Source organism: Vicugna pacos, chromosome 22, assembly GCF_048564905.1.
Source record: "Vicugna pacos chromosome 22, VicPac4, whole genome shotgun sequence".
Taxonomy (NCBI): domain Eukaryota; kingdom Metazoa; phylum Chordata; class Mammalia; order Artiodactyla; family Camelidae; genus Vicugna; species Vicugna pacos.
In genome coordinates, this window is record NC_133008.1 from 25,882,787 (window position 1) to 25,908,537 (window position 25,751).

The window sequence follows — 25,751 nt, forward strand, 5'->3', positions numbered from 1 at the left end:
CCTTACCCGGCAGCCATCATAGGGGACAGTGATGGTGGCTGCTACTGTCTGGTTGAAGGATAGCTCCTCCCCGTTGGTCCCGAGGAAACGGAGGGAGCGACCATAGTCGCCTGCAGCTTCGTCCAGCCAGGCAGCTGAGTTTTGGCAGGAGTATGTGAAGCTCTGATGGGCCGTGGCACTCAGCAACTTCAGGAAGTTCAGCTGTACCACGTTCACTGGGGACCCATCAGCATCCACGTAGGAGAACTGGGGGTGGGACAAAGAGGAGGTGAGGATACTCCACTCGCCTCTACTCTTTCTGGGGAACCCACCTCCCAGGCTCTCCATCCACTGCAGACCTGCTCCCTCTGCTCCATCCTCATCTTTAGCAGCCCCACCAGCCATCCAGCCATCAGTGGTTCCCTAGCAAGCCTCTGTGCACGTGTGGCTATTGAGCACCTGAAATGTGGCCAATGAGACTGAGAAATTTTGTTTTTATTTACATAAATTTTAATTTTTTATTGAATTATTTAATTTAATTTTTGAACTTAACATTCACAACCAATAACTAAGCCTCAATCTAGTTATCAGAAAACTTAGGTTTGGAACAACTGGAGTGTGTGAATCTACTTTTTCTTTTATTTACTTATTTACTTATTTTTGTTTTGGGGGGCAGGGGAGGTAACTAGGTTTATTTATTTATTTGTTTTGTTTATTTATTTATTTGTTTTTTAATGGAGGTACTGGGGATTAAACGCAGGAACTTATGCATGCTAAGCATGTGCTCTACCACTGAGCTATACCCTCCCCTCTCTGAATCTGCTTTTTCAACTGCAGGTTTTATGCAATCTAAGTATTTTGAAGGAAATTTAGTATCCAAATTATGATGTGCTATAAATATAAAATATGCACCAGACTCTGAAGAACTCATAAGGAAAAATGCCTCAATAATCTTTATATCAACATGACAATATTTTGGATATATTGGGTTAAATAAAATATATGATTAACTTATTGCTGGCTTGAGATAACCAGCTTGGGGATGTCTCCTTTTCAGCTTCCTTCTCTTCCTTGTATCACTTCATGTCCCCCACTGATGTTTTCTGGAATCATCTCCCAGACAAACTACTTACAATTGAGTTTTTGTCTCAGGGTCTGCTTGAGGGGAACCCAAACCAAGATACTCCCTCACATTATACCATAGCTTTGTTTCCTTAGTTTTTGTCTGTCTGCTTACTTAGTTATATTCCCAGTAAAATATCAACTTCATGAAGTCAGGAACTGTGTTTTATTTGCTGCTGTTCCCAGTGCTTAGCATATGCATATATGTTACATAAACAAGTCCCAAATGAAACGAAGGTTCCATGCCACCCCTTAAACCTGCTCTTCTTCCCATTTACACATCTCAGAATCTCACCAGACATCAGTCCTTCAGACCAGGAACCTCAGCATCATTCCCAAATCCTGCCTCCCCACCCACCCTCTGCTCAATCTCATTAATTACTAGGTCCTATTGACTTGCCCTCTTAGATGTCATTCTAAGCCATGCCCTCCTCCCCATCCCTATTGCATCAGCTCCATCTTGGACCCTTCTTTTCTCTCCTGGACCAACACATCAGTCTCCTCCTGGGTCTCCCAGCCTCCAGTTTCCACACCACCACCACCAGCCCAGAGGCATTTTTCTATCACAGAAATTTAATCTGGGTCCTTCTCTCACTTAAAAACATTCCATGGCTCCCTATTGCCCATCAGTCTTTCTGGGGAGGTGGGCCTAACTCTCACCCACCTCCCTAAATTCTTCTCCTATCACATTCCCTCTCACACTTTCTAGAGCAGAACAAATCACTTTTTCTTCTTTAAATTTACCAGACTCTCTCTTGACTCTAGGCCTTTGTATATGCTGTTCCATCTGCCTGGAACATTTTTCCTGGTCCTCCCAGATTTGGAATCTGATTCATTCTTTAGGCTTCAGCTAAGCTGTGACTTCTACCAGGAGGCCTTCAAGTCCTTCTAGCACTGCCTCTGGATTATCATTACGCTCTGTATCCTGCATCACACATCTGATGCTGTCATACGCACCCCACTCCCAGCCTGTGATCACCATGAAGGCAGAGGTGAGTGTATCCTGTTCATCTCACCTCCTCCAATTCCCCATGCTGGTTCCCACCAATTTTTATACCATCCTCACCTCTGGCCTCTGGCAACTCACCTTCTTCCCTCGACGGAACGTGCTATACCAGTTTCCCGGCTTTTCTTTGGACCAGGAGGCTAGTTTCACCTGGGAAGGGAGAGAAGGCATTGTATCAGACACCCTGGGTGCCCACAAAGTCCTCTCTGCATTTACCTCCCTGACTGTAAATATCCAAGGCTCTTAGGCTGTTCCCTGGCCATGAGACTGGGGTTGGCTGGTGCACAGGACAGACCCAAGGGGCTGGGGGTTCCCACCATCTGAGGCAGCCTCCACTGATGACTGACAAGAGTTAGTGGATAAATGCCCCAGCTCCCTCTCCCAAGATGGGAAAACTCCCAGGAGCCTTCCCTATGCTGTCTCGCAGAAGTCCCCAGTGCAACTGAGCCTTGAGTGTCCAATGGTGATGTTTTAACAACACACCCCTTTCTGGCTGCCTCCCCCTGGTCCCTCTCATGTCCCCTTCCTGGGATCACCTCCTAAATAAACTTGCCCTTGTCAAACCCTCATCTTAGGGTCCATGTCTGGAGAAACCTAACCAAGATTATTGTTCCTCACTCCCCTCCCCAGCCTCTCTCTGGGCAGGAGGAAGGCGAGCTGGTGAGAGCAACTGTTTAGAGATCAAGTCCTGCACTCCAGCCCCCACAAGTGGAGGTGGGGGTGGTGTCTGAGCTTGTGTGAATTTGCACCCACTGGGGGATCTAAGCTCCCACTAAACCAAGGCTCTGACCAGACAAAAATAATAATAAATAAGAATGCTGTTGTGTGCTTGTGCAAACCCTGTGCTCACTGCCTGTTTTACACTCAGTAGGGATATTAACACAGCACTGCACACAGTCACTATTTAATAGGTGTCTCCTGATACGTGCATTGGTAAGTCAATTGCACAACCACTCCATGAGGTAGCTACTTTCTTGGGGTCCACTTTACAAATGGAGACACTGAGGTGACAGGTCCGGATTCCAACCTGGGTGGTCCGGGGTCCAGAGGTGGCACCACTCACCCACTGCCCCTCCACTGCTAAGGCTGGTGCTTGTTGTCAGAGGCTGTTAGGCTCAGGGCTCACTGATGGAGAACCCCAGGATTTCTGGGGGACCAAGTGGTCTCACCTTCCAGCCCACAGCCTGGAGGGCAGTAAGCCTACAGGGCCTATAAAGTTAGGAGGCAGTATGGATGGGTGGTTAAGGGCTGGGACAAGAACCAAACTGCCATGGATAACTTGCCACCTCTCTGTGCCTCAGGTTCCCTGCCTGGGGAATGACGATGAAACTGCCAAAATGAGTGCTTGGGGTTCAATAGTTAATGCAGTCAAGAGCTTAGGTCTGGTACGCGTGAGCACTATTTAAGGATTCCTCGCCATTACTGATTTCTTTACTAGATTGTCTTATGTCATGCTCCACAGAAAATGAGTTCCGTAAAAGCAAAGAGGTGTTTCCTCTTTTCGATTCCCTGCCGTAGCGCCAGCACTTCACAGGACTAGGCATACGGTAGGTGCTCAATAGATGTTGGCTGAAGGAAAGATAAAGTCCCAGGCATCTCCTGGTGTGTGTTGGCCGTGGGGGCAGGGAATGAATGAAATGGCTTCCAGAGTCCTTTTCTTCCCTCCACCGATCTCCCCAGAGGCACTCACGGTCTCAAACTTCTTGTCCGGGTAGAGGCAGGTCTCTCCTCCCGCCGTGAAGTTGCAGAAAACCCTGATCGCGTCCCGTGCGCAGCCCTGATTGGGGTCAATCCAGTATTCCCCTGCCGCAGAGCCAGGCCGGGCGGATGAGCCGGGGCGGACCCCAGGGGCTCCCCGCCCGCCGGGGCAGGGGCGGGGCCTCACCGTCGGGCAGGTGCGGGTGGTTGCGGTGCAGCTCGCCGCACACCAGGCCCGGGCGCTCCGCGGTGCCTGGAGGGCGCCGCATTTGCTCCAGCTCGATGCTCAGAGACGTGAGCGAAGCCAGCACCTCCTCCAGGCCGTCCTCCAGGGCCCCCGGTCCCGGGATCGAGCGCCGGCGCCGGCGCAGCCCGTGTAGCTCGGCAGAGGGACCCTGGGCAGCGGTGGGGACGGAGGAGAGGAGCAGCGCAGACACGCAGGAGGAAGAGATGCGGAAAGAGGCAGGCAGAAATGAGCGACGGGGGAAGCAGAGGATACAGGGGTCCAGGGAGAGGAAAAGGGAGGGAGAGATCCAGACAGGAACAGCGGAAGATAGACAGTCAGAGACACAGAGACACAAGGAGACAGAACGGTTCAGAGATGCGGAGAGGCCGAAGTGGTTAGAACAAAGGGAAAAAAAAAGAATCATAAAGTGAGGCAAAGGGGGGAGAGAGAGCCCAGAAAAAAGAAACAGACAAAATAGTGAAACAAGTGTTTGCCATAGAGACAGAGAAAGGCCAGGAGAGATGCAGAGACAAGACCCAGTCAGAGCCCTCATGGATGTTCCCTCTAACCAGCCCCTCACAGCCCAGATCCCCCTTCCACTTTTGAGCCACCTCCCTCCCCACCTGCAGCCCCTGAACACTTGGTGTGTGCCCCGCCCAGTTCCGGGCACTGAGGGACTCAAGGGGGACAGTCCAACATAGCCCCTCCCTCCGGGGAACTCACAGGGGGGCCTGGGGGGCCTGGGGGTCCAGTGTCTCCACGGGGACCTTGGGATCCCTGTAGGGAGAAGTCATTTGGGTGTGAACTCTGTCTATGGAGACCCCTGCCCGCCAACACATACACACACACAGCACTGGGGGAAGGAGTTTTCAGCACCAAGCATACAATGCACATTTTCTGTCCATACTTTAACACCTTTGAACTCAGCATCTTAACATCTTTGGTGAGTCATAGTTTACTTGGAAGAACTGTTTTTTTCCACGGCAGTTTATAAAAGAATGGTGCATCTTACAACTGATGGCATCTTAGATTTGATAAAATACAATGGTAGGTGTTGAATAAATATTTGTTGGATGTCTGACTGATTGAATAAATAAATAAATGAATGCAAAGGCACTGAGGATTCTGGTGCAGTGAAGGGGGGTGGGGAGCTGGGATGTGGGAGCCCAAGGGAATGATGAGTACTCACCGGGGACCCCTTTGAGCCCTTCTGTCCTAGAGGACCCTGTCGGGAAGACAGTGAGAGCTTGAGTCCTGGCTGGCCCAACAAGGTGTCTCCACCCTACAAACCCCACATACTCACCGCCACACCTGGGGGCCCAGGGTGGCCCAGAGAGCCGATGGGACCAGGAGAGCCCTGGAGAAAGGACATCCAAGCCATCACTGATGGGGTTCATCCCTTTGGTTCAGACACATCCCCCAAGCAAGCCTCCAGTCCTCTCAAAAGAAGACCCCAAACCCCAGACACAGCCTTCAACCTTCAAGTCCCCAGAGAGAGCCCCCCATTTTCCCCAGATACAACCCCTATTATTCAAGATGCAGGCTTCCCAAATCCCCACACCCACAGTCTCCATATAAGCCCCAGTTCTGCCTTTCCACCCACCCTTTCCTTTGAACACATTCTTCCCACTCAGAGCAGGACACACACTCACAGGTTCTCCCTGGAGGCCAGGGGGGCCCTGCACTCCTGGCAACCCCCGATCCCCTTTCTCACCAGCCTCCCCAGGGGGGCCAACGAGGCCAATTAATCCGATGTGGCCCTGGAGGACAAAAGGGTCATAAAAAGAGTCTCAAAAGAGAAGGGGGGGCAGGGAACTTTTCTCCTAGAGCTTTGGGGTAGTGAGTTTGGGAGAAGAGGAGACTCCAATCTCCTAGCCCTCTGGCTAGGGAGGGAGGTAAAGGTGGAGGAAAAGGAGGTAAATGTGGGAGGAGAATAATGGAAGGAGGTATCCTTGCCTTTTCCCCCTTGGGGCCAGCATCTCCCTTCAGCCCTGGAAGGCCAGACGGCCCCTGAAAAGAGAGTTAGGGTCAGTTGGTGAGTCTCCAACATGAAGCCTCAAGGTCTATGTGAGTGCCTGGGAGATGATCAAATGGGAAATTATCCAGATTTCAAATGGACTTACCAGGGATGTGGTCAAGGGAATGGTCAAGAGGGAGGATGGATGATGAGAGATGAATGAAGGAGTTTATTGGAGGATGGCCTATATGAGTGGCAGGGGTCAACATTAGTGTGGGCGGTCAGTGTAGACTATCAGGCTAGATGGTCAGTTTGGTCAATGTAGACCACCAAAATGGAGGGCCAGTGTAGACTATCAAGACAGAGGGTCAGTGTAGATGATTAGTGTAGACCATTAGGATGAGTAGTCAGAAGAGATAGTTGGTTCAGATGATCAGGGTGGACCATCAGATGGATAGTCAATGAGCATCAACACCCATGGCCACTATGTGGTCACTAGGTGCCCAGTGTGGTTCTCAGTGCTGGGACTTCAGGGACAAAGAAGCCTCTTACCAGGGGGCCAGGGGGTCCCAACTGTCCAGGAGGTCCCAGGAGGCCTGGTTCACCCTAGGGCAAAACAGAACATGGGGGAGCTGTACTCTTCCAGACCCCCACCTCGATCAGGGTCAGCTCGTCCCAATAGTGGTGAGAAATTACAAGGTGGGAGCACACAGGGAGGGCCCATCCCCACCCCTGCTCCTGTGTCCCCACTCCTGCCACACTCACCACAGGACCAGGAATCCCTGGGAGACCCTCAGGCCCTACACGCCCAGGGGGCCCTCGAGCCCCTACTGGGCCTGTCCTCCCTGGGGGCCCGTCAGGACCTGGTTCCCCCTGAAAAAGACAGGGAGAGCAGAGAGAGTCAGGGGTGGCTGCCTCCTGATATACAGCCAAGGACCATCAGGGGGGAGGAAGGAACTGGGGCACCCATTTTTTGGCCGAGGGGTCAGGGCAAGGACCCATGTGGGCGGGGGGCACTCACTTTTGCGCCTTTCTCCCCTTCTCTGCCTTCTCGACCCATGCGACCAGAAGGACCCTGAGGAGGGAAAGACAGTGTGAGTGGGGGGCCATTAGGGTCTTGTGGGGGACATGTGGGGTGAGTAGGGAGCTGTGTGGGGATGAGTGGGGGTCTTTGGGAGTGAGTGGGACAAAGTTGGAGGAGGGCTGCCAGGAGGCAGGTCATCACTTACCCTTTTGCCAGGGGGCCCCGGGGGGCCAGCTTCCCCAGAAGCGCCAGGTGGACCCTATGGAGATTTTAAACACCAGGATAGTGGAGGATGATGGTTTCAGGATGACTTTGATGCGAAGACCATCTTCCCCAAACATCACCCCAGCCCCAGTCATCTCCCATCTCCTCCCTCAAGCTGCTCATTCACGGTGAGACCACACAGAGGCAACACAGGTGCATCTATGGGGCCCTGGATACTTCATTAACCCACGCACCCAGCACCCCAATTCACCCACTCCCAAGTCCCAACCCCCCTCTTCGGGCATCAACATCCTTTGTTCACCCACTCACCGGTCCCCCAACATCACCAGGGTCTCCCTTCTCCCCTGGGGAGCCATCTTGACCCTGTGGTGGTGGGGACAGAGTTGGGAGGAGTCATGGGGGCTTGAATTTGGGGGAGTTTGGGGGAGAGGCTTGGAAGAAAGTGAAGGTTATCTGCTCTACCAACCTTGCCCAGGTCTTTTGGGAGGTGAGAGATGAGGGACAGAATAGGGAAAGTGCTGGGCTTTTGGGGAAGAAGGGGTCATACTCACTGAAACTCCAGGGTCTCCAGGGGGACCCGGGTCTCCTGGGAGCCCTGTGGGGCCCTGGAACACAGAATGACAAATAACCACATCCCTGAATGATGAAGCATTCATCCATTCATTTAACAGATGAATCGTGCCCAGGCACAGCTCTGGTTGCTGGGGATACATTGGTGAACACAACACAAAATCCCAGCTGTGGTAGAAGGAACATTCTTGTGTTGAATGTCAGCTAAGAACATTCCATGCATCATCTCACCTGGTCCTCCTAGCTCACAGGAAGAACTGACCTCAAAGAGTTAGAGAGCAGACACGGACATGGTGGCATGCTGAGATTCAAGGTCCCTCGCACTCTGAAGGTCCTCGCTGCCCTCCCTCCCCATCCCAAGCCCCACCTCCATGGGGAAGGGGCTCAGCCTCCACCCTGATGGCAAATCCCCCATTAGCCAGCTCTGACCCAGCATCAGTCTCAACCCTGACCTCTCCAGTATTGTTAGAATGACTCCGTGCAGAAGCAAGTGTCCCCTGCTGCAATAATATACAACCACTGTATTTTTATATTGATTCCTTTTTTGCACTCAGCCATTCATTCGTTCAGTCATGTCCTGGGTTGCTCACAGAATCAGCACACTGGAGGACGGGACCCTGGCTAGAGACTGGGGAGCAGGTTGACACATGTGCCCCTCCTCCATCTCTGCCTCCATGTCTCCCAGGACTTACCACATTCCCTTTTGTTCCATCCTCTCCAGGGGGGCCTTTCTTGCCTGGGGGTCCAGCAGCCCCAGATGGGCCAGAGTCCCCCTTTTCACCAATTTCTCCCTTGGGACCCTATGCAGAAACAGAGGTCAGAGGTCAGAGGTCAGAGTAGCCTGGACTTACCAGGGTCAAGGGTTAGCATACTTGGACTCAGGAATCTGGGTGACCTGGGACTTTCCTGGGTTAGGGGTCAGAGTAGCCTAGACTACCCAAGGGTCAGAGGTCAGAGGAATCTAGAATTGAATCTAGGAGTTAGGGGTCAGGATGATCCAGTTGCCCAGAGGTCATGGGTAAGGTTAGTCTAGCCCAAGAGCCACCCAGGATTGAACCAGAAAACGGGTCCCGTTTGGGCAGATTACACCCAAGCCAGGGCTCATGGTTTAGATCTGAGTCCTACCTGCCCCCTTGGCCCCACACCCTTGTGCAATGTACAACCTAGATAATTCTATGCAGCAGCCCTGACACCTTCCAGGGCTTTGTCATCAATAACCAGGGATGCCCATAGGTCCTGGGTCAGTGGATGACCTAGGGCTGCCAAGAGGCCAAGGTAGCCCAAGATGCCCAGGAGTCCACGGTTCCCTGAGATGGGCGCAGGGTCACGGGATAGTCACTCACAGGGATGCCTGGAGGTCCTGGGGGTCCTGGGTCACCAGCCTCCCCTGGCTCACCCTGCAGGAGGCAAAGTGAGGGTGAGGAGAGGTCCCATCCTAGCACCCAGAACACCCACCCCAGGAAGAACTGGTTGTGCTTCCTCCATCCCATGCAGCCCCCTGTTCTCTCTCTCACCTTCTCACCCACAGCGCCTGGCTGACCAACTCCTCCAGGCAGCCCTGGAGGACCCTGGAGAGACAGCAAGGGGTAGAGGTGGGACTGTGGGATCTCAAGAGCCTCTTCTTGGGAAAGGGATGTCCTCATCTCTGAGGCATCCTCCCCTCCCCCAGAGTCCTCACCTCTGATCCACTGGGGCCATGGGGACCCCGAGGGCCTGGAGCTCCATGGGGACCCTATGGGACAGTCAGAATGGCATCCAGTGACCCCATGACCCCTCAAAGGGCCCCAGTAACCACAAACACCACCCTTCATGCTGGTGACCCACAGCATCCTTAAAATGACGATGTACCCGAGACGGCCCGCACTCTGTTTCTGGAGTATGTACCTACTTTTATTCTGAGCACCCAACCCCCACACCTTGTGGCCTTTCACTTGCCTTTCAATGTATCTCTTTGACTAAATCTACCTTTACTCAAAGAAAAAAAAAATGACAGTGTACCCTATAATCACCCCCAAATCGATGTAATGACCACCCCTGCCCTGCCACACCCCACATTTCCCCCATTGTCCATACCATGGACCCTACGTCTCCAATCTCCCCCTTTTCTCCAGGAGGGCCTGGCATTCCCTGTGGAACAAAGAAGCAAGATTGGGGCACAAAGTAGGGGGAACCAGAGGCCAAACCCCCAAAGTCAGACACCTACCTGCAAGCCAGGGGGGCCAATCACTCCCACGAAGCCTCTCACTCCATCATCTCCTTTCTGCCCAAAGAGGCCAGGGGGTCCTCGGCGTCCCTGAGCCCCATCTGCTCCCTGGGAGAAAGACAGGGCAGGACACAATTAGGGTCTGGGTCAAGGGTTGGAGACAGGCTCAGGGCCAAAGTCAGGACTAAGGTTCAGGGCCGAGATTAAGTTTGGGGAGGGTCAGGGTTGGGTTTGAAGTTGGGGGTGCAAGTTAAGGGTCAGAGTTCAGGAATGAAATCAAGGGTTGAGTTTCCCATTTCAAGATGGGCATGGGGAGATGAGTCAGGGTCAGGTTGAAGTCAGTTAAGGTCCAGATGGGGTTGAGAGGTAGGGATGGGTTTGAGGTCAAGGCCAAGGTAGACTCAGAGTTTGAGCTCAGTTTGGGATCAGCATTGGAGGGTAGGTCATGGCTGGGATTAAGGGCAGGAGTGGGTCAGGGTTTGACTGATAGGGGATGTGAAGGTTAGGTCTGAGTTGGGATTGAAGTTAAGGGCACAAGCAGCGCTGAGATTAGGGCTCTGACAGGGTTCAGGGTTAGGAATGAGTTTGGGGTTGAGTCGGATTCCGGGGTGAGTTCATGGTGGGTGCTGGCAGGGAGGTATAGATCAGGGTTGAGGTTGAGTCTGCACTTGAGTCACAGTGGAGGACACTGTTCCTTCCTATTGGGGATCCAGGAGACGGTCACAAAGCTGGGAGCACTCACCGGGGGGCCTGGGTGTCCCACAGGACCCCGTATCCCTGTTGGTCCAGGTGGGCCCTGGAGGAAGGAACCGAGTAGACAAACCCCTCAGGTTCAAGATTGTCGGGGGGTGGACACTAAAGATGGCAGTCATTGTAACCCTGTCCACTCCCTGCACTGGGAAGCTGCATTCTCCTTCCCAAACCCTATCCTCCTAGCCACCAACTGATAGGACCAGGCACAGCCTCTGTCCTAAGCTTGGCCCATCAGGACGTTTGCCCAGAAGTCCCACCAGGCCCAGGGACTGAGTTGGCTCCCTGACCCTGGGCGCTGGGCTGAGTTCCTGGAGGGAGGCTGGGGATGCGATTGGCCCCTTCATTCCAGCTAGTTTGAATGGCTTCTGTTACTTCCGAGGGCTCAAGAAGGCAGGAAGTTCCATGAGCTTCCCCTCATCCTCCACATTCCTCTCCCCTCTCCAAGGACCACCTGGCTCACTGGGGCCCCCCACTCACCGCATCTCCCTTATCGCCTTTGCTGCCCTTGTGACCAGGGGAGCCCACTTCCCCCTGCAGAGGAAACAGGATGAGGAAGGACCCAGCCTCCCAATACCTGCGGCCTCCCCCAGTCCCTCCCGCTCCATGAACTCTCTCTCACCTTGTCCCCTTCCTCACCAGAAGGCCCGGCAGCTCCAGGGGGTCCAGGAAGCCCCAAGGGCCCTGGGATCCCATCTTTGCCAGTGGGACCAGGGGGTCCACGTTCACCCTGAGTCGGGGAGTGGAAGGAGGTACATCAGGGTCCAGGGCAGGAGTGAGGTCCTGGTATGTGGAGGGCTGGGTCCTGGGGATCCTTGGGTAGGCACTTACCGGGGACCCCTTCTCACCCGTGGGACCAACAGGGCCTTGGCCTCCACTTTGGCCAGGAAGCCCAATGCCGCCTGCTGGGCCTACAGGACCATGCTCCCCAGGGGAGCCCTGAAAACAGGGGTGAAGGGTCAGGAATAATAACAATAGTAGTAGTTCTCATTTACTGGAGGGTTTTCAAGGGCACTGAGGTGGTATATCATCTCTGGCTGCTGTGTAGGGACAGCAGCCAGAAGGTGATGTCAACACCTGCATCACAGTATGGTGCCTCCTCTGCCCATAGCCCTCCATGGCTCCCATCTTACTTGGAGAAAAAGACTTCTCCTGGAAACCCATAAAACCCTGCACGACCTACCCCATCTCCTCTCTGCCCTCACCTCCTCCCACTCACCCTCGCTCACTCCCCTCCAGCCACACTAGCCTCCTCTGTTTCCTCCAGCCTCGGGACTTTGCACATGCTGCTCCTTCTGCCTGGCACACCCTTCCCCTAGGCATCCACATAGCTCCTCCCTCACCTCCTTCAGCTCCCAGATCAAATGTCACCTTCTCAGGAGGCTTTCCCAGGCCAGCTTATTTCAAAAATTCTCCCCTGCTCCCCCTTCTCTGTGCTATTTTCCTTTGCGGCATTCATCACCGCTGATTCCTTCTCTCCCTGACTAGGTTATAAACTCCAGGACAAAGGAGGTTTTTAAATGCTGATGTCTGGAACGGAGTTTGAATATATGTCCAAAGGATCATCTCATTGAGATTTATGATCATCTGGGAGAGGGGACTGTTTTACCGACAAGGAGACTGAGGCTCGTGGAGTGACACGGCTGCCCGGCCAGTGATCTGCAGAGCTGGGCTTGAGCCGGGCTTGAGCCAGGCTTGTTTGGCTCCCAGAATAGTGGACTTAAATCATGACAATGCCCAGCTTCCTGGGTACCCTGGGGCCTCTCCATCCTACCCCTCTCCGTCCACTCCCTGCCCCCCAACCCCAGCAGATGGGTTTACACTTACGTTGGCCCCAATGGGGCCTGGGGGGCCCTTATCACCCTTCAAACCAGTAGGTCCCTGCAGGAGAAGATGATTCACAGTTGAGACCCCCAAAGGTGCCCCCAGGTCCTGTCTTCACTCTGGGGGACTGAGTTCCCACCCCTTCCCAGGCGCTGAGGTTCAGGGATCTGTCCCCCCCAGGCCTCTTGTCCCCTCTTGTAGCCGTCCTTTTACTCTCAAGGTTGCCCCTGCCCAAGATACCATGGCCATGTCCCTGTCCTGGCCACCCCCCACTTCCTTCTCTGTTTCAGCCCAGCCACATGCAGGAGGGGCTCCAAACCATACTCACTGGGTCCCCCTGGGCTCCTTGGGGACCAGGGAAGCCCCTGGGTCCAGGTGGTCCTTCCTTCCCAAGGGGTCCCAGTGGTCCTAGGTCCCCCTGCAGGAGTGCAGAGGAGGGGGGGGTCAGGCTTCAGAGAAGGGGGTGTCTCCTCCTAATCTGCGAGTCTGGGCCCCCACCCCCACGGGGCTGATTCTCAGTCTGGAGGTGGCGTGGGACCATCCAGGGACTTTGGGGCCCCTTGACAAGATCTCCCATGGGGCAGGGTCTCACCTTGGCCCCCTCTCTGCCCTCCAGACCTGGAAGACCTTGTTCACCAGGAGGCCCAGGGGGGCCTGGAGGCCCCCTTTCACCCAGAGGCCCTGCTTCTCCTGTCTTGCCCTGGAGAAGAAGAAGGCTTATCTTGAAGAGAGGTGTGTTAGGGTTGGGGTGGGGGTCTATCTGAGGTCCACCCCCTCCCAGATATCCCCCAACTGGTGCAAAACTGGGGAAACTTGAGGGGTCCACTCTGACCTGAGGACCCACAACACCAGCTGGTCCAGGTGGGCCTGTCTGACCTTGGAAGCCCTGAGGAGAAACATGCAAAGGGGGTATCATGGAGGGGAAGAATGCAGAGCCTAATGGGTTCAGGGGTCAGAGGTCAAGAGTTTGCTCACCAATTCTCCTCTCTGTCCAGGGTGCCCAGGTCGCCCGTCTTTCCCCTGGGGGCCCTGAGGGACAAAATGGGAGAGAGTTGAAGCACAAATACGGTGTCTTCCCACTGCCTGGCTCGCCTTCCCCACTCAAGCAAGGTGAGCTCACTTACAGGGGGACCCTTTGGTCCAGAGAACCCAGGAGGGCCTTGCAGACCTGGGAGGCCCTGAAATGGAAGCAGAAGCCATTATGTCATCCCTCCTGTCTGCCCAAGTCCCACACGATGAAAAGAAGCAACGTAGGCACCTCCTGCAGGCTGGACATTGTACACACAGGAAGTCATTTCATTGCCACTGCAGTCCGTTGGGATGGGGGACTGTGGTTACTCCCATTTTATAGAAGGGGAAACTGAGGCACAATGAAATTAAGTGACTTGCCCAATAGCAGGGGAGTGGGGGCAGAGCTAGGACTTGAACTCACAGCTCTCTACTTCAGAGTCTTGCTCTTTTCACATTCTGTGTTATAATGTCTCCCCATTTTCTGGGCTTGTCTCCCACCCCAAATCACACACACACACACACACACACACACTCACTCACACTCACTCACCTTTTCTCCAGGGAACCCAGGGGCTCCGTCCTGGCCCACATCACCCTAAGAGAGAGTGAATGAGACTCAGGCTACAGAACATACTCAACAGGAAGGGACTGGGTGGGCCTGGGGCAGAGAGCCTGCATGGGGGGACCTGACTGCCCACCCACCCCATACCTTGGGGCCTGGCTGCCCCGTGGCACCTGGTTGCCCCCTCTCTCCACGGGAGCCCTGAGTAGAAAAGAAGCAAAGGTTAGAAGTGAGAGGGTGGGGGAATCCAGGAGATGAGGCCAAGTCTTCCAGGTTTCCTACCTCTGTGACCACCTCTTGTCACACCAGGGACACCGACTTAACCCAAACCCTCTTCCCACCTGCTCAAGACCTCCCCACCACCTCCCCTCTCGCTACCCCTCCTTCCAGCCCTGCCCCACTACAGCCCAGTGGGGTGAGGCGAGCTCTCCATTTTCTTACTGGTGGTCCCCGCTCTCCTTCCAGGCCTGGCTGCCCTGCCTTCCCCTGGAACATAAATCAGGTGAGGGGGAAGCAGAAAAGACTCATGATGCAAAGACACAAACACACAAATGCACCCAGTCAGAGACCTGGAAGGACGTCTGCCACTCATTCACTCACAAGCCTTTCATTCACACACACATGTAAATACAACTTACACATGCAACCACACAAAGTTCATAAACACCCAATTATATGTATGTTGTACCTATAAGGTCCACACATACAAGCGTGTTCACTCACATGGACACTTATTTATCACAGCTGCATGGTATGCACGTGTGACTACATGCCATCAAGGCACACAAGGGGCAATCACAGCCTCAGGTCGACACAAGGAGCTTGTCATGCCATGTAGTATGTCCCTTGCACATGTGTATACCCAATGTAAACACATACATGCATGGATCCATGTGAGGACACAGTCTTGATAAATACAACAGTATATGTACACTCATGGGCTTCCACACATGTCCACTGACTCAGCTACACATGTACGCAGAAACACACATATGTGTATTTCCTTATTCTGTCACACACATCAACATGCCCCTCACACATTTATGCCCACGGTCACACAGTGTACATGCAGCAGGTGCCCTTGTTCACCTGGTCACAAGCCCCTCGGCTGCAGCACTCAGACTGCATGTGTTCTGCACCAAGAAGCACATGGGGTGCACATGCACACGTGTGCTGTAGTGCCCAGTGAGATCACCTACATGTGCCCTGCATTGCACATGGGACTATGTATGCACACAAGTGCTTCCAGGCATAGACACAGCCACCCAGGGCCCCACCTGCCATGATGCACAGCCACACATGCTCTTCCCCTTTCATACAAGACCCCTTCTCCCCTCACCCCTGGATCATGACTCACCCGTTTCCCTTTCTCTCCTAATGGTCCCAGGGGTCCAGGAAAGCCAATAGATCCCTAGGCCAAGAGAATGAGAGAGACAAAATGAAGGTGACGGGTAGTGGGCAATGTTGGCCCCTCACCCCATTCAGCCACCCCATCCTCTCAGGCATTTCCAGATCATTGATTCCAGAAGCTTCTTTGATCCCTCCAGCCCCAGCCTCCTCCAAGGCAGCCCTCCACCCTCCTCTTCTCCCCCCCACCTTGTTGACCCATTCCAGCCACACTATCCTCTTTAATGCTACTCAGGCACCAGCACACTTCTGCCTCAGGGCCATCGCATTGGCTGCCTTTGCCTAATGTGCTCTGCTCTCAGATGCCCATAGGGTTGCTACTCCTCATCATTTAGACGTCATTCAGATGTCACCTGCTAGAGAAGCCTTCTGCCACCATCCTGACCATCACATCCTCAAGTCATGCTCTATCACATTGTCCTGTTTTGTTTTCCCCATAATATTCATATTGAAATGGCCTTGTTCACTTGCTCACCTATTCAATGACTAGGATCTAGTGCTCTGGTCTTATTCCCCACTGCCTGGCGCACAGCAGCACTTACCATCTTGGAGGCATCCTCCCTCGACCTGGGGGAAGACGTCACAGACTCTGATATCCCTGTCACCCCTCACTGTGTTTTGAATCCTAGATCCACCACTGGACTAGCTGTGTGGCCTTGGACAAATGGCTTAACCTCTCTGAGCATCAGTCTCCTTATTTGTACCCTGGGGGTACCAACAATACCTCCCTCACAAGGTTTTGGTGAGGATTAAGTGGGAAATGTATAGAAAGTGTTTTTTTTTTTTTTAACAAAGTACTTGGCACACTGTATGTGCTCAAGAAATGTTAGCTGTCATTTTTGTTATTCATGCTGATTATTACTAACTGCAAAGAACTGAATGTGTCCTCCAAAAATTCATATGTTGAAGCCCCTATCCCTAGTATGATAATATTTGGAGGTGAGGTCTTTGGGAAATAAGTAGGTCATGGGGGTGGGGCCCTCATGAATGAGATTAGTGCCCATTTTAGAAGAGAAGAGACTAGATTTCTCCCTCTCTCCCTCTCTCTCCCTCTCCCCCTACCATGTGAAGACAGAGACAGAAAACAGCCATCTACAAACCAGGAAAACAGCCCTCGCCAGAAGCCAATCATGCTGGCACTCTGACCTTAGTCTTCCAGCCTTCAGAACAAATTTCTGTTGTTTAAACCATCCAGCCTAAGGTATTTTTGTTGCAGCAGCTCCAGCTGCCTAGGACACTGACCTCAACTTAACTGACACACCAAGCCTCCTGTAATGTATTCATTGCTTGATGCCCGAGACACACTGATCAGTCTTGGCTTGGAGGCTCTGTTCTAACTCCCTTGAACTTCTGCTCCAACAGGCTGAGTTTAGCTCTTAGTTTCAGTGACTTGTTTATGTCAGTTGACCTTGCTATTGGAGTCATGGGACTTAGTGAAAGTTTACCAAAAATGATGAAAAAAATAAAAAGAAAGATATTTATCAAATCTAAGTTAAATGGAAAAAACTTGATATAAAGGGAAGTCACTACAAAAAAAAATCACTGTCAAATTAGGCATGGGAAAGATACCTGTGCCAGATCAAGTTGGCAAAGGTGTGGAATTCTGGAAAGACTCTATACTCAGATTTCCTTTCAAGTGTCTTTAAGTTTCTGCTCCACTTTATATAAACACAAAGTGTAAATCATCTGTGATGTAATATGGGTGTGACTTTGGCAGAAAGACATGCTTATCAATAACCTCATCCCTCAAAATATTGGCAACCAAATGCACATTTTTACTTAATTACATTTTATTGTAAGTTATAATTAATTTAAGAGATGTAAGATGTGTATTTTTTATGATTCTCCTCCCTGCTGGCTTTTTGTTTGAACCTCAATCATACCAAATAAGAAAGATCCAACAGTTTTATTATCAAAATCATCAACATTATTATATTCAAATTGGTGAGGTAGATACTGTTGATATCTCCATTTTGCAACTGATAAAACGGACTCAAGAGACTCGTTCAAGTTTACTTAGCAGGTAAGGATTGGGTATTTAAGCCCAAGTTTGTCTGATGCCAAAGCTCACATCTTATGCCCTCAATGACCCATGGGATGGACAGCTCTCACCCCCAGACCATAGCACAGACCCCCAGATGTTTTTCAGTCTCTGAACCCTCTGCCTTTGCCCACCACCCTCTTCCTAGCTTCTGACCTTAGGGCCTGGACGTCCTGGATAACCTGGGAGACCCGGCACCCCAAGCTTGCCCTGCAGAGAGATTATAGGACAAAGGTCAGAGATTGCAACCTAGAGGTCGGTGGGGGAGGGGCAGGATATCTGGGGCATGATGGCAGGGGTAGTGGTGTGGGAATCAGGGAACATAAGCTCAAGTCCTGGCTCCTGCCTGCTAGGGGCATGTCCTTGGGCAGCTCACTCAAGCATTTCTAATCTCATTTTCCTTGTCTGTAAAATGGGTGTAAAAATGCCTGTTGCCTGTAGTGGTTGTGGGGGCAAACATAGATAATGTGCATGGAATTGCTCTGTAAAGCTGAGCTGAGGAACTGAAGGAGCTGATGGCCTTCTGAAGTTGGAGATAAAAGAGCAGAGGGCAGAAGGCAAAGGGCCAGGGAATATCTTGACTGCAGGAAGGGAAGCTGGTATAGACTGGAGGAGGTGACCAGGTCCACTCACCTTCTCCCCAGCTAAACCTGGGGGCCCCTCTTCACCAGCCAGCCCCTCCTGCCCCTTCAGCCCTTCAGGACCATCCTCTCCCCGAGGACCTGGGGGTCCAGGGTGCCCCTGGAATAGAAAGGAGAAGCCCTGATATCAGCCCCTTTGTCACTTCTGCTCCCACTGACCCCCATCTTAGCCTCTGCTCACCCCTCCCTGTCTTTCACAAGTCCCCCAGATCCACCAGGCCCGTCCTCTAGAGATTGTCTTACCCGATCACCTTTAAGCCCCACATCACCCTTGAAGCCTGGGAAGCCATCTTCTCCCTGGGTGGAAGATAGTACGGAGATCAGAGGTCGGGGTTCAGAGAAGGGGCACAGCCAGAGCCCCATTATTAAGGCTCTGCTCCCAAGGAATCCCTTCCCTTCTCACCTTCTCTCCTTTCTCCCCCTGGAGGCCTCGGTTGCCAGAGGTACCCTGAAAAAATTTTAAAAAGCTTTCAGTTCCCCTCCCTGTTTCAGAAGGGCCCTAAACTCAGTCCCCTGCCCTGAAATAGCCAGAACAGTCCCAAAAGGATGTGGGACTGGAGGAGGGCAGGGGCAGCCAGAGAGGAAATTATCTTTCCCTAAAGTCTGCTCGTGTAGTGTGCAAGATGCTGCCTCTCCCCCTCCCCTTCCCACTGGCAGCTTCCCAAGGTCATCTGTGTGGGGGTGTGCAGGGAAGGCCAAATTTCCGAGTAATTGATTCCCATCTCCCAGGGACACTGTGTCCACAGTTCCTTCTGGCAACAGAGAGAGGATGAACATTCCAGGCTCCGGCCTCATTCTAAAGGCAAAGGAATGTTTCCCATTGTGCTGGCTACAATGCGATTCTGTGCCTGGCAACAAGGCAAGTCTGTGCTTGGCTACAGTGAGACTGCTCAGTACAAGCCCAGTTGCTGCTCACATGGAATTCTGGACTTGGGCCACGAGAAAAGCTGCACTTGGCTACAGTATAACTGAGCTCAGGGACTGAAATGAAATTGTAGTTGAATACAACATAACTGTGTTTTGACAATAGCATGACTGTCTCTAGCCATACGGCAATTCATTGACCACAAAGCAACCAAGCTTGGCTACAGCTGTTCTCTGGCCATGGTTGCCAAGTAACTAGACTGAGTAACAACACAGCCTTCAATGATGTATGAATATATAAAACCATGCCTGGCTACAATGGAACTCTGAGTTTGGACACCCACAGGACTTTGTTGCCAGCTGCAGTATAGCTACCTCCTTGGTTATAGTGTAACTGAGCTTGTCTACAATGCAAAAATGTAAAGAGCTGGCTCTTGGCTACCACCAAACTCTGTTCTTAGACCACCGGTAATGGGTACCTGTACTTGGCTACAATGTAACTAAACCTGGCTACCATATAGATGTGAGTCCCCATGTCCCTTCACTTGGTTAAAAATGAATCTGTAAGCAGTACAGTACAGCTCTCAGCTTGTCCCAGCATTTATGCGCTTGTAGATTGTGTGGCTCTGGGTTTGAGCTTGAAAAAACAATCCTCTGCTTGACTACAATGTGCTGACGTGGACTTGGATGTGCTGTGTGTGCTCATAGTGGAATGAGTTTGACGGCCAGTGGGTTTAACTATCCTCAACCACAAGGTGACGGTTATACTGTAATGCTACTTTTTGGCTGTTCAGCTCCATAGTAGCACACACCTTACTATATATTGTCACTCAGACCCAAACCCCACTCCTACCACACTTTGCCTGGCAGACTGATTCCTCTCACCACACATGGGGACATTTCTGATGGACCCGGCTCCTGGAGGTCAATGCTGGTGAATCAACCCTGTCTGCAGGCCCCAAGTATCACCTACCTTCACACCCCGAGGTCCAGGGTAGCCCGGAGGGCCTGCTGATCCTGATGGACCCTGAGACAGAGGTAAGATTACTGCCATCCAGCCCTTTTCTCCTCCATGTTCCCAGTGCCCTCATCTCTCTCCTCATTAGCCCCTGACTCTTGGCCCTGCCTACCAACCTTCACCCCCAAATCAGCCCCTCTCCAAGTCACTCACCTGGGCCCCTTTCTCTCCTGTCGGGCCCTCGTGACCTGGGTGACCCTGAGAGGAAAACATTCTAAGTTGTCAGAAAGTTGATTTGCATTCCAGATTCCCAGGCCCTCCCTCTTCTCCTTCCTCCTCCCAGCATTCAGTCCTCACCAGAGGGCCATCGGATCCTGGGAGGCCTGGAATCCCTGGGTTTCCAGGTGGACCCTGAAACCGATGAATAGTAGGGGGAGACAGGGAGGCTCAGAGCCTAGCATTCCACCAGAAACAACTTTACTCAGACATGCATCTACCTCAAGGTTAGAGAAAAAACAGATACCACTGGCCAGGAAATCTATCCCCAGCTCTTCCAAACTTGCTGTGTGACCTTGGACAAGCCCCCTCCCCTCTCTGAGCCTAAGAAATCCTCCGCTTCTGGGACAATTGAGACAAGGGATATAAAAACAGTGTGAAAGACTTGTTGGGGTTGGGGACTCCCTACCCACACCCCTTTCATTAGAAGTGTCTTTGACCCACAGCTCCATCTGAAGATGGGTAGATAGAGCTGTCACTCACCTTCTCCCCAGGGGTGCCAATGGGTCCCTGGGGGCCGGGGATTCCCTGAAGACATCAAAAAAGAGGGAGAAGGGAAGCATGAGAAAGGGGCAGTGAGTGCAAAGGTTGGGGAGGCTAGGAGTGGTCTATGACCTTGGCTGGCCCCACCACCCTTCATTATTGGGAAAGGTAGCTCAAACCTGAGATCCAGGATTTCCCTGCTGTCCTGGAGGGCCTGGTTCCCCTGGAGGACCCTGGGGAGAAAGTGAGGGTTCTGTGAAGCCAAACAGAATCATTGTATTGAGGTGTCAGTGAAGTTGAAATGAGGGGTCATGGGAGTGGTCAAGGTTATGGATGATCATAGGGTCAGAGTGTCAGAAGGCATCAGGGGTCAGAACACGTACCACATTTCCTTTGGCACCTGGAGCACCATCGATTCCAACTACACCCTGGGGGAGGAGAGGGTGTGAGACCAGGGCAGGCACATGCACTGGAGCCTGTGTCTGAGACACTGAGAGGCACAGGTGAAAAGGTGAGCAGGCAGAGAAGCCAGGCAACAGAAATGGACATGCAGAGGAGAGAAAGGCAAGAAAAGGGCAAACAGATATGCAGAGAGACAGTGGCATTCTCACCGGGCGTCCCAGGGAGCCAGGGGAGCCTCTAGGGCCAATCAGTCCTCGGGGGCCCTGCAAGGACGTAGGAGCATTATTGCAGCATCACTGCTCTGAGGCCCTGTGAATCCTGACTCCTTCCCCTGTGCTAGGCAAGGGGCCCGGGGGGTCCCTGATACTCACCGGCTCCCCAGCCTGGCCAGTGGGCCCTGGAGGTCCCTCTGCTCCCTGTGGGAAAGCATCATTACGTGGGGAGAGGGGAGGTATAACCCTTGGAGAATCACCTTCCCTCATCTAGGTAGCCCCTCCCAGGGGATCTCAGAGACAGAGCATGTGGCGGGATCCAGGCACCTGAATAGATGTGATTCAGTTCAGGCCCCTGACCCCAATCCTGGGCCTGCAATCCTGAGTCTCACCTCCTAACTCCAGTACTAACCCCCAGCTCTCAATCTGTCTTTTTGAGCCCTACTGGGACCTCCTGACCCTCCAGTGCAGACCCTCACCCCTCATCCAGTCTCCTGAATGCTCTACTCCTCTTGTTCTGGCTTTCTAGCTTCTAAATCATCCCCTAACTCTCTTCCAAACTTACCTTATCACCATTCTCTCCCGGGGGACCAGGTTGCCCCACATGACCAAAGTCACCCTGGAGTGGGGAGCAGAGGGCAGTTCAGAGTCAAAAGGTGGGATGGAGAGCAGTACCTCAGGAAAGGAGATGAGTCATGTGGGGTGAGGACAGAGACACAGGGACGGAGGCTCTGATACTGGGGGTGGGGAGGGAGTAATGAATACCGGGAGGGGGCTTGAGTATGGGGGAGGGGCCTCAGATACTCACTCTTTGGCCCTTCTCGCCAGGCAGCCCTGGCAGGCCATCAAATCCCCGGTCCCCCTGCACAAAGAGACAGCAGCTGAGCCTTGAATCCTCTACCCTGACAGTCCCTCCAAGTCCCAGTCCTGGCCCTGTCACCTACCTTAGGTCCTGTGTCCCCTGGGAGGCCTCGAGCCCCATCTGCTCCTGGGCGGCCCTATGGGGAGGTGACGTCATCAAGATACCTGCTACCATGTATCAAGCACCTTCCTCATGCAGCATCCCATGCTGGGGGCTTCTCTGTGTACCAGTTTAACCTCCCAAATATATTTCAAACCCATCCATTATTCTTTATCCCAAGTGCCCTTTCTCTAGTCCAAGTTACCATCATCATAAAAATTAAGAACCCTCATCTTCAGTCTCCATTCATTGCACTGCTGTATGTTCCTCATGGCCCTGAAAACCATCTGGAACCATCTTGTTCATCATTTCCCCCAACGTGCCAGTCTTCTCTTTCGCATGTGCTGTGCTTTCTACTTGGAATGCCTTTCCTCTCCTGTTTCCCTGGTTATGCCTCAGATCTCAGTTCAAACACCTTTCCTTCTGGCAAGTCCTCCCTTTCTCTGTGACCTGGACAGATCCCTTTGCCACACCCGCCGTGGACTATCATTACTTGTCCTCAGTGGTCTTATCCCACAAATGACACCAGCAGACCCCGGGAGCACGGAGCTAAGGCTCATGTCAGAGATGTTGAGAGATGGATAAGGGATGACCTGAGGACCAAGGAGTCACTCACCATCTTTCCCTCTCGGCCAGGTGGCCCATGAGGTCCCTGAAGGCCTCGGGGACCCTAGAAGAGAAAGAAAAGGAGGAAGAAAAGGAATAACAACAAGGAGGAAGGACTTAGTTTAAATCATTCCCTGGGAAGGGCAGTAATTGCAAGGGTACTCCCAACCTCTTTGTCATTTTTCCCAACTAGCACTTTATCCTGCAACCCCAGGAGAAGACCTTCCCATCCAATCCCATCCCCACCCTCACCAGTCTCACCTGTGGCCCCATTTCTCCCGTCTCTCCTTTCAAACCTGGATACCCAGGGAGACCCTTGCAGGAAGAGAGACAGCATAGTGCAGTTAGAGGGAGTTCGCCCCTCTCCACTGATGTATCCCCTCCTCTGTGAAGCCTCCCTACTCACCACAGGGCCTGGGCGTCCTGTGAGCCCCACTGGGCCAGGGGGACCTTTCATAGAGAGCTGGAGATAAGGAGGGGAACAGAGCCTCAGGTCTCCAACAAGTCTCCCAACATCCCCACAAAGACATCTTCAGGAGACAAATACCCACCTGTCTCCTGACTATTCATTATCTCCCACCCCTATCATTCTCTTGATACCCTCCCGTTTACCTGCTGTCAGTCCCCCAGTTGTCCTCCACTCACCTGAGCCTGTTGTAGTATTGCCTGAGCCTGGGCCTGCTGGAAGGAGACTGGGGGTCCTTTGAGGGAGTCTCCTGCAAACTGGAACTAAGGGGCAACTCATAGTGAGGGGAGCCACAAAGAGAGGCCCCCCTCCTGGGTCAGAATTCTATCCACCCCCAAGGCCATGCCACACTAGCTTCCTCTTACCGGCATCATGATCACAGTGCCTGGTAAACCCCGGATTCCATCAATGCCAGGAATTCCTGGGAGGCCAGCAGGGCCCTGAGAGAGGGAGAGAGAAAGAGACCGATGGAGGCAGAGAGATGGAGGAAAGGATGAAGGCAGGAAGGAACAGAGAGAAACGGAGATGTGAGACAAACATAGAGGGGAGGAGAGAGAGATAGAGAGAGATGAAGGCAGAGAGATGGACAGAGGGAGGCAGGGAGAGCCAGAGAAAGGAGAGAGAGACAGGGGAAGATAGAGGTAGGGAGAAAGCAGACAGAGGGCAAGAGAAAGACAGAGAAATGGAAGGAGGAGGAAAGAGTCGTAAAAAGCGAAAGAGATAGAAACAGAGAGACAGACAGAAGAGAGATAAAGAAAGAGACAGAGACATAGGGAGAAAAACAGAGATGAAGGACACTCAAGGATAGAGACGGAAGGAAAGAAACAGGGGACAGGCCCCCAGGGACAGAAGAGAAGCCAGAGTGATAATTCAGACAAGGAGAAAGACGAGCAGAAGGGGGTCAGTGCCAACTCCAAGGTGATGTTTCCGGTTCCAGCCACCCTCCCAACTTCAGCACCACAGCTTGAAACCTCTCTCCCCCAGAAGGTTATCCAGAGGGAGTCTCTTACCGGTAGACCAGGGTCACCAGGGAATCCTGGAGGCCCAGGAGGGCCTGAGGGGCCAACCACCCCCTGTTGGGAACAGAGGAACAAAGGTCATGAGTACTGCAGAGTCTGAGCGAGGCTAACTTCCGATCCACTGCTGACCCTGATCCCATGCAGATCTTCCTACCCCATCACTGAGCCATCCGGGCCTCTCAATACTATACTGAACCTTAAAATCCCCTTACTTTACATCTCAATCTCTATTTTGATTCATCCCTCGAGTTTCAAATATCCAACAGTCTTTGAATGACCTGGCAATATTACACCCCAACTCCCCACCCCAGGGGATCAAATGCCCCAAGTGGAAATAAAAGACAGGAAGAGGTGAATGCAGCCAAGACTCACTCGGGGTCCTGGGGTTCCTGGAGGGCCTTCAAACTGTTGCCCCTGGGGGAGAAATGAGTGTGACCCCCAATCTAGCCCAGACCCCTCCCCCTCCTCCAGCCCCGGGACCCTCACCTGTTCAATCACAGCCGGTTCTCCTTTTTCTCCCTTCTCCCCAGTGCCCTGGGGCAGAGGGTGGAAAGAAAAGAGGTGTGAGCCCTGGAACTCAGACATAGAGCTCCCATCCGACTGGTATCACATTCATCACACACACGCACACACACACACACACACACACGCGCGCGCGTGTGCGCGCGTAGAGTCCGCCCTCTGAGCTATTTCTGCTGTACTTCTTCAATCAATATGTTTTGAGCCACTCAGTCTCGCGTTTCAAGCTGGCCATGCTGCAGCAAGGTGAAAAGCATGAACTCTGACATGTGCTCTGGGGTCCTAATCCTGGATCTGCCTTTCACTGGCTAAGTGATGTTGGGCAAATTATTCAACTCCTATGGCCTCACCTGCAAAGTCCATGGGTGAATGCCGACTGTACATATCCCACGGGAAGGTGAAGAAGTTAAAACAGTGCTTAGCACACAACAGGCACTCAGGGTAAGTTGATTAAGATTATTTACCTTCTTCCCTGTCCAACACCAAGGCTAGAACCTGGGCCACCTTCTGTCTGCATTGTGTTCTTAGGTAATCTCATCCAATCGCTTCACTAAGATAGCATCCCTCTGCTGATGAACCCCAAGTCTTTATCTACAACCTAAACCATCTTCCTTGAACTCCAGAATTTTCTAACCAAATCGCCCACATTGACAGCTGAATAGGGGTTGCCAATGTAAGGCATCCAAAAACGAGACCCTTGACATGTTCCACCTGCTCTCCCTTCAGGCTTCCCCATCTT

General features: G+C 52.6%; 1 protein-coding gene across 2 annotated transcripts in view; it reads right to left on the reverse strand.

The window, feature by feature from the left end:
* The window catches only part of COL5A3 (collagen type V alpha 3 chain), a 35,512-nt gene that overhangs the window by 1,063 nt on the left and 8,698 nt on the right, over nucleotides 1-25,751 (reverse strand). For both annotated transcript variants that reach the window (XM_072947649.1, XM_072947648.1), the window contains exons 9-66: nucleotides 24,980-25,027; nucleotides 24,866-24,907; nucleotides 24,485-24,547; nucleotides 23,840-23,914; nucleotides 23,654-23,737; nucleotides 23,415-23,471; nucleotides 23,270-23,323; nucleotides 23,019-23,072; nucleotides 22,386-22,439; nucleotides 22,250-22,303; nucleotides 22,007-22,060; nucleotides 21,601-21,645; nucleotides 21,439-21,492; nucleotides 21,211-21,255; nucleotides 21,007-21,060; nucleotides 20,828-20,872; nucleotides 20,426-20,479; nucleotides 20,282-20,326; nucleotides 20,084-20,137; nucleotides 18,650-18,694; nucleotides 18,490-18,543; nucleotides 18,239-18,346; nucleotides 17,762-17,815; nucleotides 15,515-15,568; nucleotides 14,599-14,643; nucleotides 14,305-14,358; nucleotides 14,146-14,190; nucleotides 13,709-13,762; nucleotides 13,560-13,613; nucleotides 13,417-13,470; nucleotides 13,177-13,284; nucleotides 12,913-13,002; nucleotides 12,588-12,641; nucleotides 11,592-11,699; nucleotides 11,383-11,490; nucleotides 11,241-11,294; nucleotides 10,753-10,806; nucleotides 10,011-10,118; nucleotides 9,881-9,934; nucleotides 9,486-9,539; nucleotides 9,322-9,375; nucleotides 9,151-9,204; nucleotides 8,500-8,607; nucleotides 7,789-7,842; nucleotides 7,547-7,600; nucleotides 7,218-7,271; nucleotides 7,010-7,063; nucleotides 6,754-6,861; nucleotides 6,541-6,594; nucleotides 5,988-6,041; nucleotides 5,684-5,791; nucleotides 5,335-5,388; nucleotides 5,221-5,256; nucleotides 4,755-4,808; nucleotides 3,993-4,200; nucleotides 3,798-3,910; nucleotides 2,189-2,257; nucleotides 7-246 (exon numbers count right to left, since the gene is read on the reverse strand). In XM_072947649.1, the coding sequence (XP_072803750.1) occupies nucleotides 7-246; nucleotides 2,189-2,257; nucleotides 3,798-3,910; nucleotides 3,993-4,200; nucleotides 4,755-4,808; nucleotides 5,221-5,256; nucleotides 5,335-5,388; nucleotides 5,684-5,791; nucleotides 5,988-6,041; nucleotides 6,541-6,594; nucleotides 6,754-6,861; nucleotides 7,010-7,063; nucleotides 7,218-7,271; nucleotides 7,547-7,600; nucleotides 7,789-7,842; nucleotides 8,500-8,607; nucleotides 9,151-9,204; nucleotides 9,322-9,375; nucleotides 9,486-9,539; nucleotides 9,881-9,934; nucleotides 10,011-10,118; nucleotides 10,753-10,806; nucleotides 11,241-11,294; nucleotides 11,383-11,490; nucleotides 11,592-11,699; nucleotides 12,588-12,641; nucleotides 12,913-13,002; nucleotides 13,177-13,284; nucleotides 13,417-13,470; nucleotides 13,560-13,613; nucleotides 13,709-13,762; nucleotides 14,146-14,190; nucleotides 14,305-14,358; nucleotides 14,599-14,643; nucleotides 15,515-15,568; nucleotides 17,762-17,815; nucleotides 18,239-18,346; nucleotides 18,490-18,543; nucleotides 18,650-18,694; nucleotides 20,084-20,137; nucleotides 20,282-20,326; nucleotides 20,426-20,479; nucleotides 20,828-20,872; nucleotides 21,007-21,060; nucleotides 21,211-21,255; nucleotides 21,439-21,492; nucleotides 21,601-21,645; nucleotides 22,007-22,060; nucleotides 22,250-22,303; nucleotides 22,386-22,439; nucleotides 23,019-23,072; nucleotides 23,270-23,323; nucleotides 23,415-23,471; nucleotides 23,654-23,737; nucleotides 23,840-23,914; nucleotides 24,485-24,547; nucleotides 24,866-24,907; nucleotides 24,980-25,027 (3,978 nt within the window). The remainder of the gene's footprint in view (nucleotides 1-6; nucleotides 247-2,188; nucleotides 2,258-3,797; nucleotides 3,911-3,992; nucleotides 4,201-4,754; nucleotides 4,809-5,220; nucleotides 5,257-5,334; nucleotides 5,389-5,683; nucleotides 5,792-5,987; nucleotides 6,042-6,540; nucleotides 6,595-6,753; nucleotides 6,862-7,009; nucleotides 7,064-7,217; nucleotides 7,272-7,546; nucleotides 7,601-7,788; nucleotides 7,843-8,499; nucleotides 8,608-9,150; nucleotides 9,205-9,321; nucleotides 9,376-9,485; nucleotides 9,540-9,880; nucleotides 9,935-10,010; nucleotides 10,119-10,752; nucleotides 10,807-11,240; nucleotides 11,295-11,382; nucleotides 11,491-11,591; nucleotides 11,700-12,587; nucleotides 12,642-12,912; nucleotides 13,003-13,176; nucleotides 13,285-13,416; nucleotides 13,471-13,559; nucleotides 13,614-13,708; nucleotides 13,763-14,145; nucleotides 14,191-14,304; nucleotides 14,359-14,598; nucleotides 14,644-15,514; nucleotides 15,569-17,761; nucleotides 17,816-18,238; nucleotides 18,347-18,489; nucleotides 18,544-18,649; nucleotides 18,695-20,083; nucleotides 20,138-20,281; nucleotides 20,327-20,425; nucleotides 20,480-20,827; nucleotides 20,873-21,006; nucleotides 21,061-21,210; nucleotides 21,256-21,438; nucleotides 21,493-21,600; nucleotides 21,646-22,006; nucleotides 22,061-22,249; nucleotides 22,304-22,385; nucleotides 22,440-23,018; nucleotides 23,073-23,269; nucleotides 23,324-23,414; nucleotides 23,472-23,653; nucleotides 23,738-23,839; nucleotides 23,915-24,484; nucleotides 24,548-24,865; nucleotides 24,908-24,979; nucleotides 25,028-25,751) is intronic.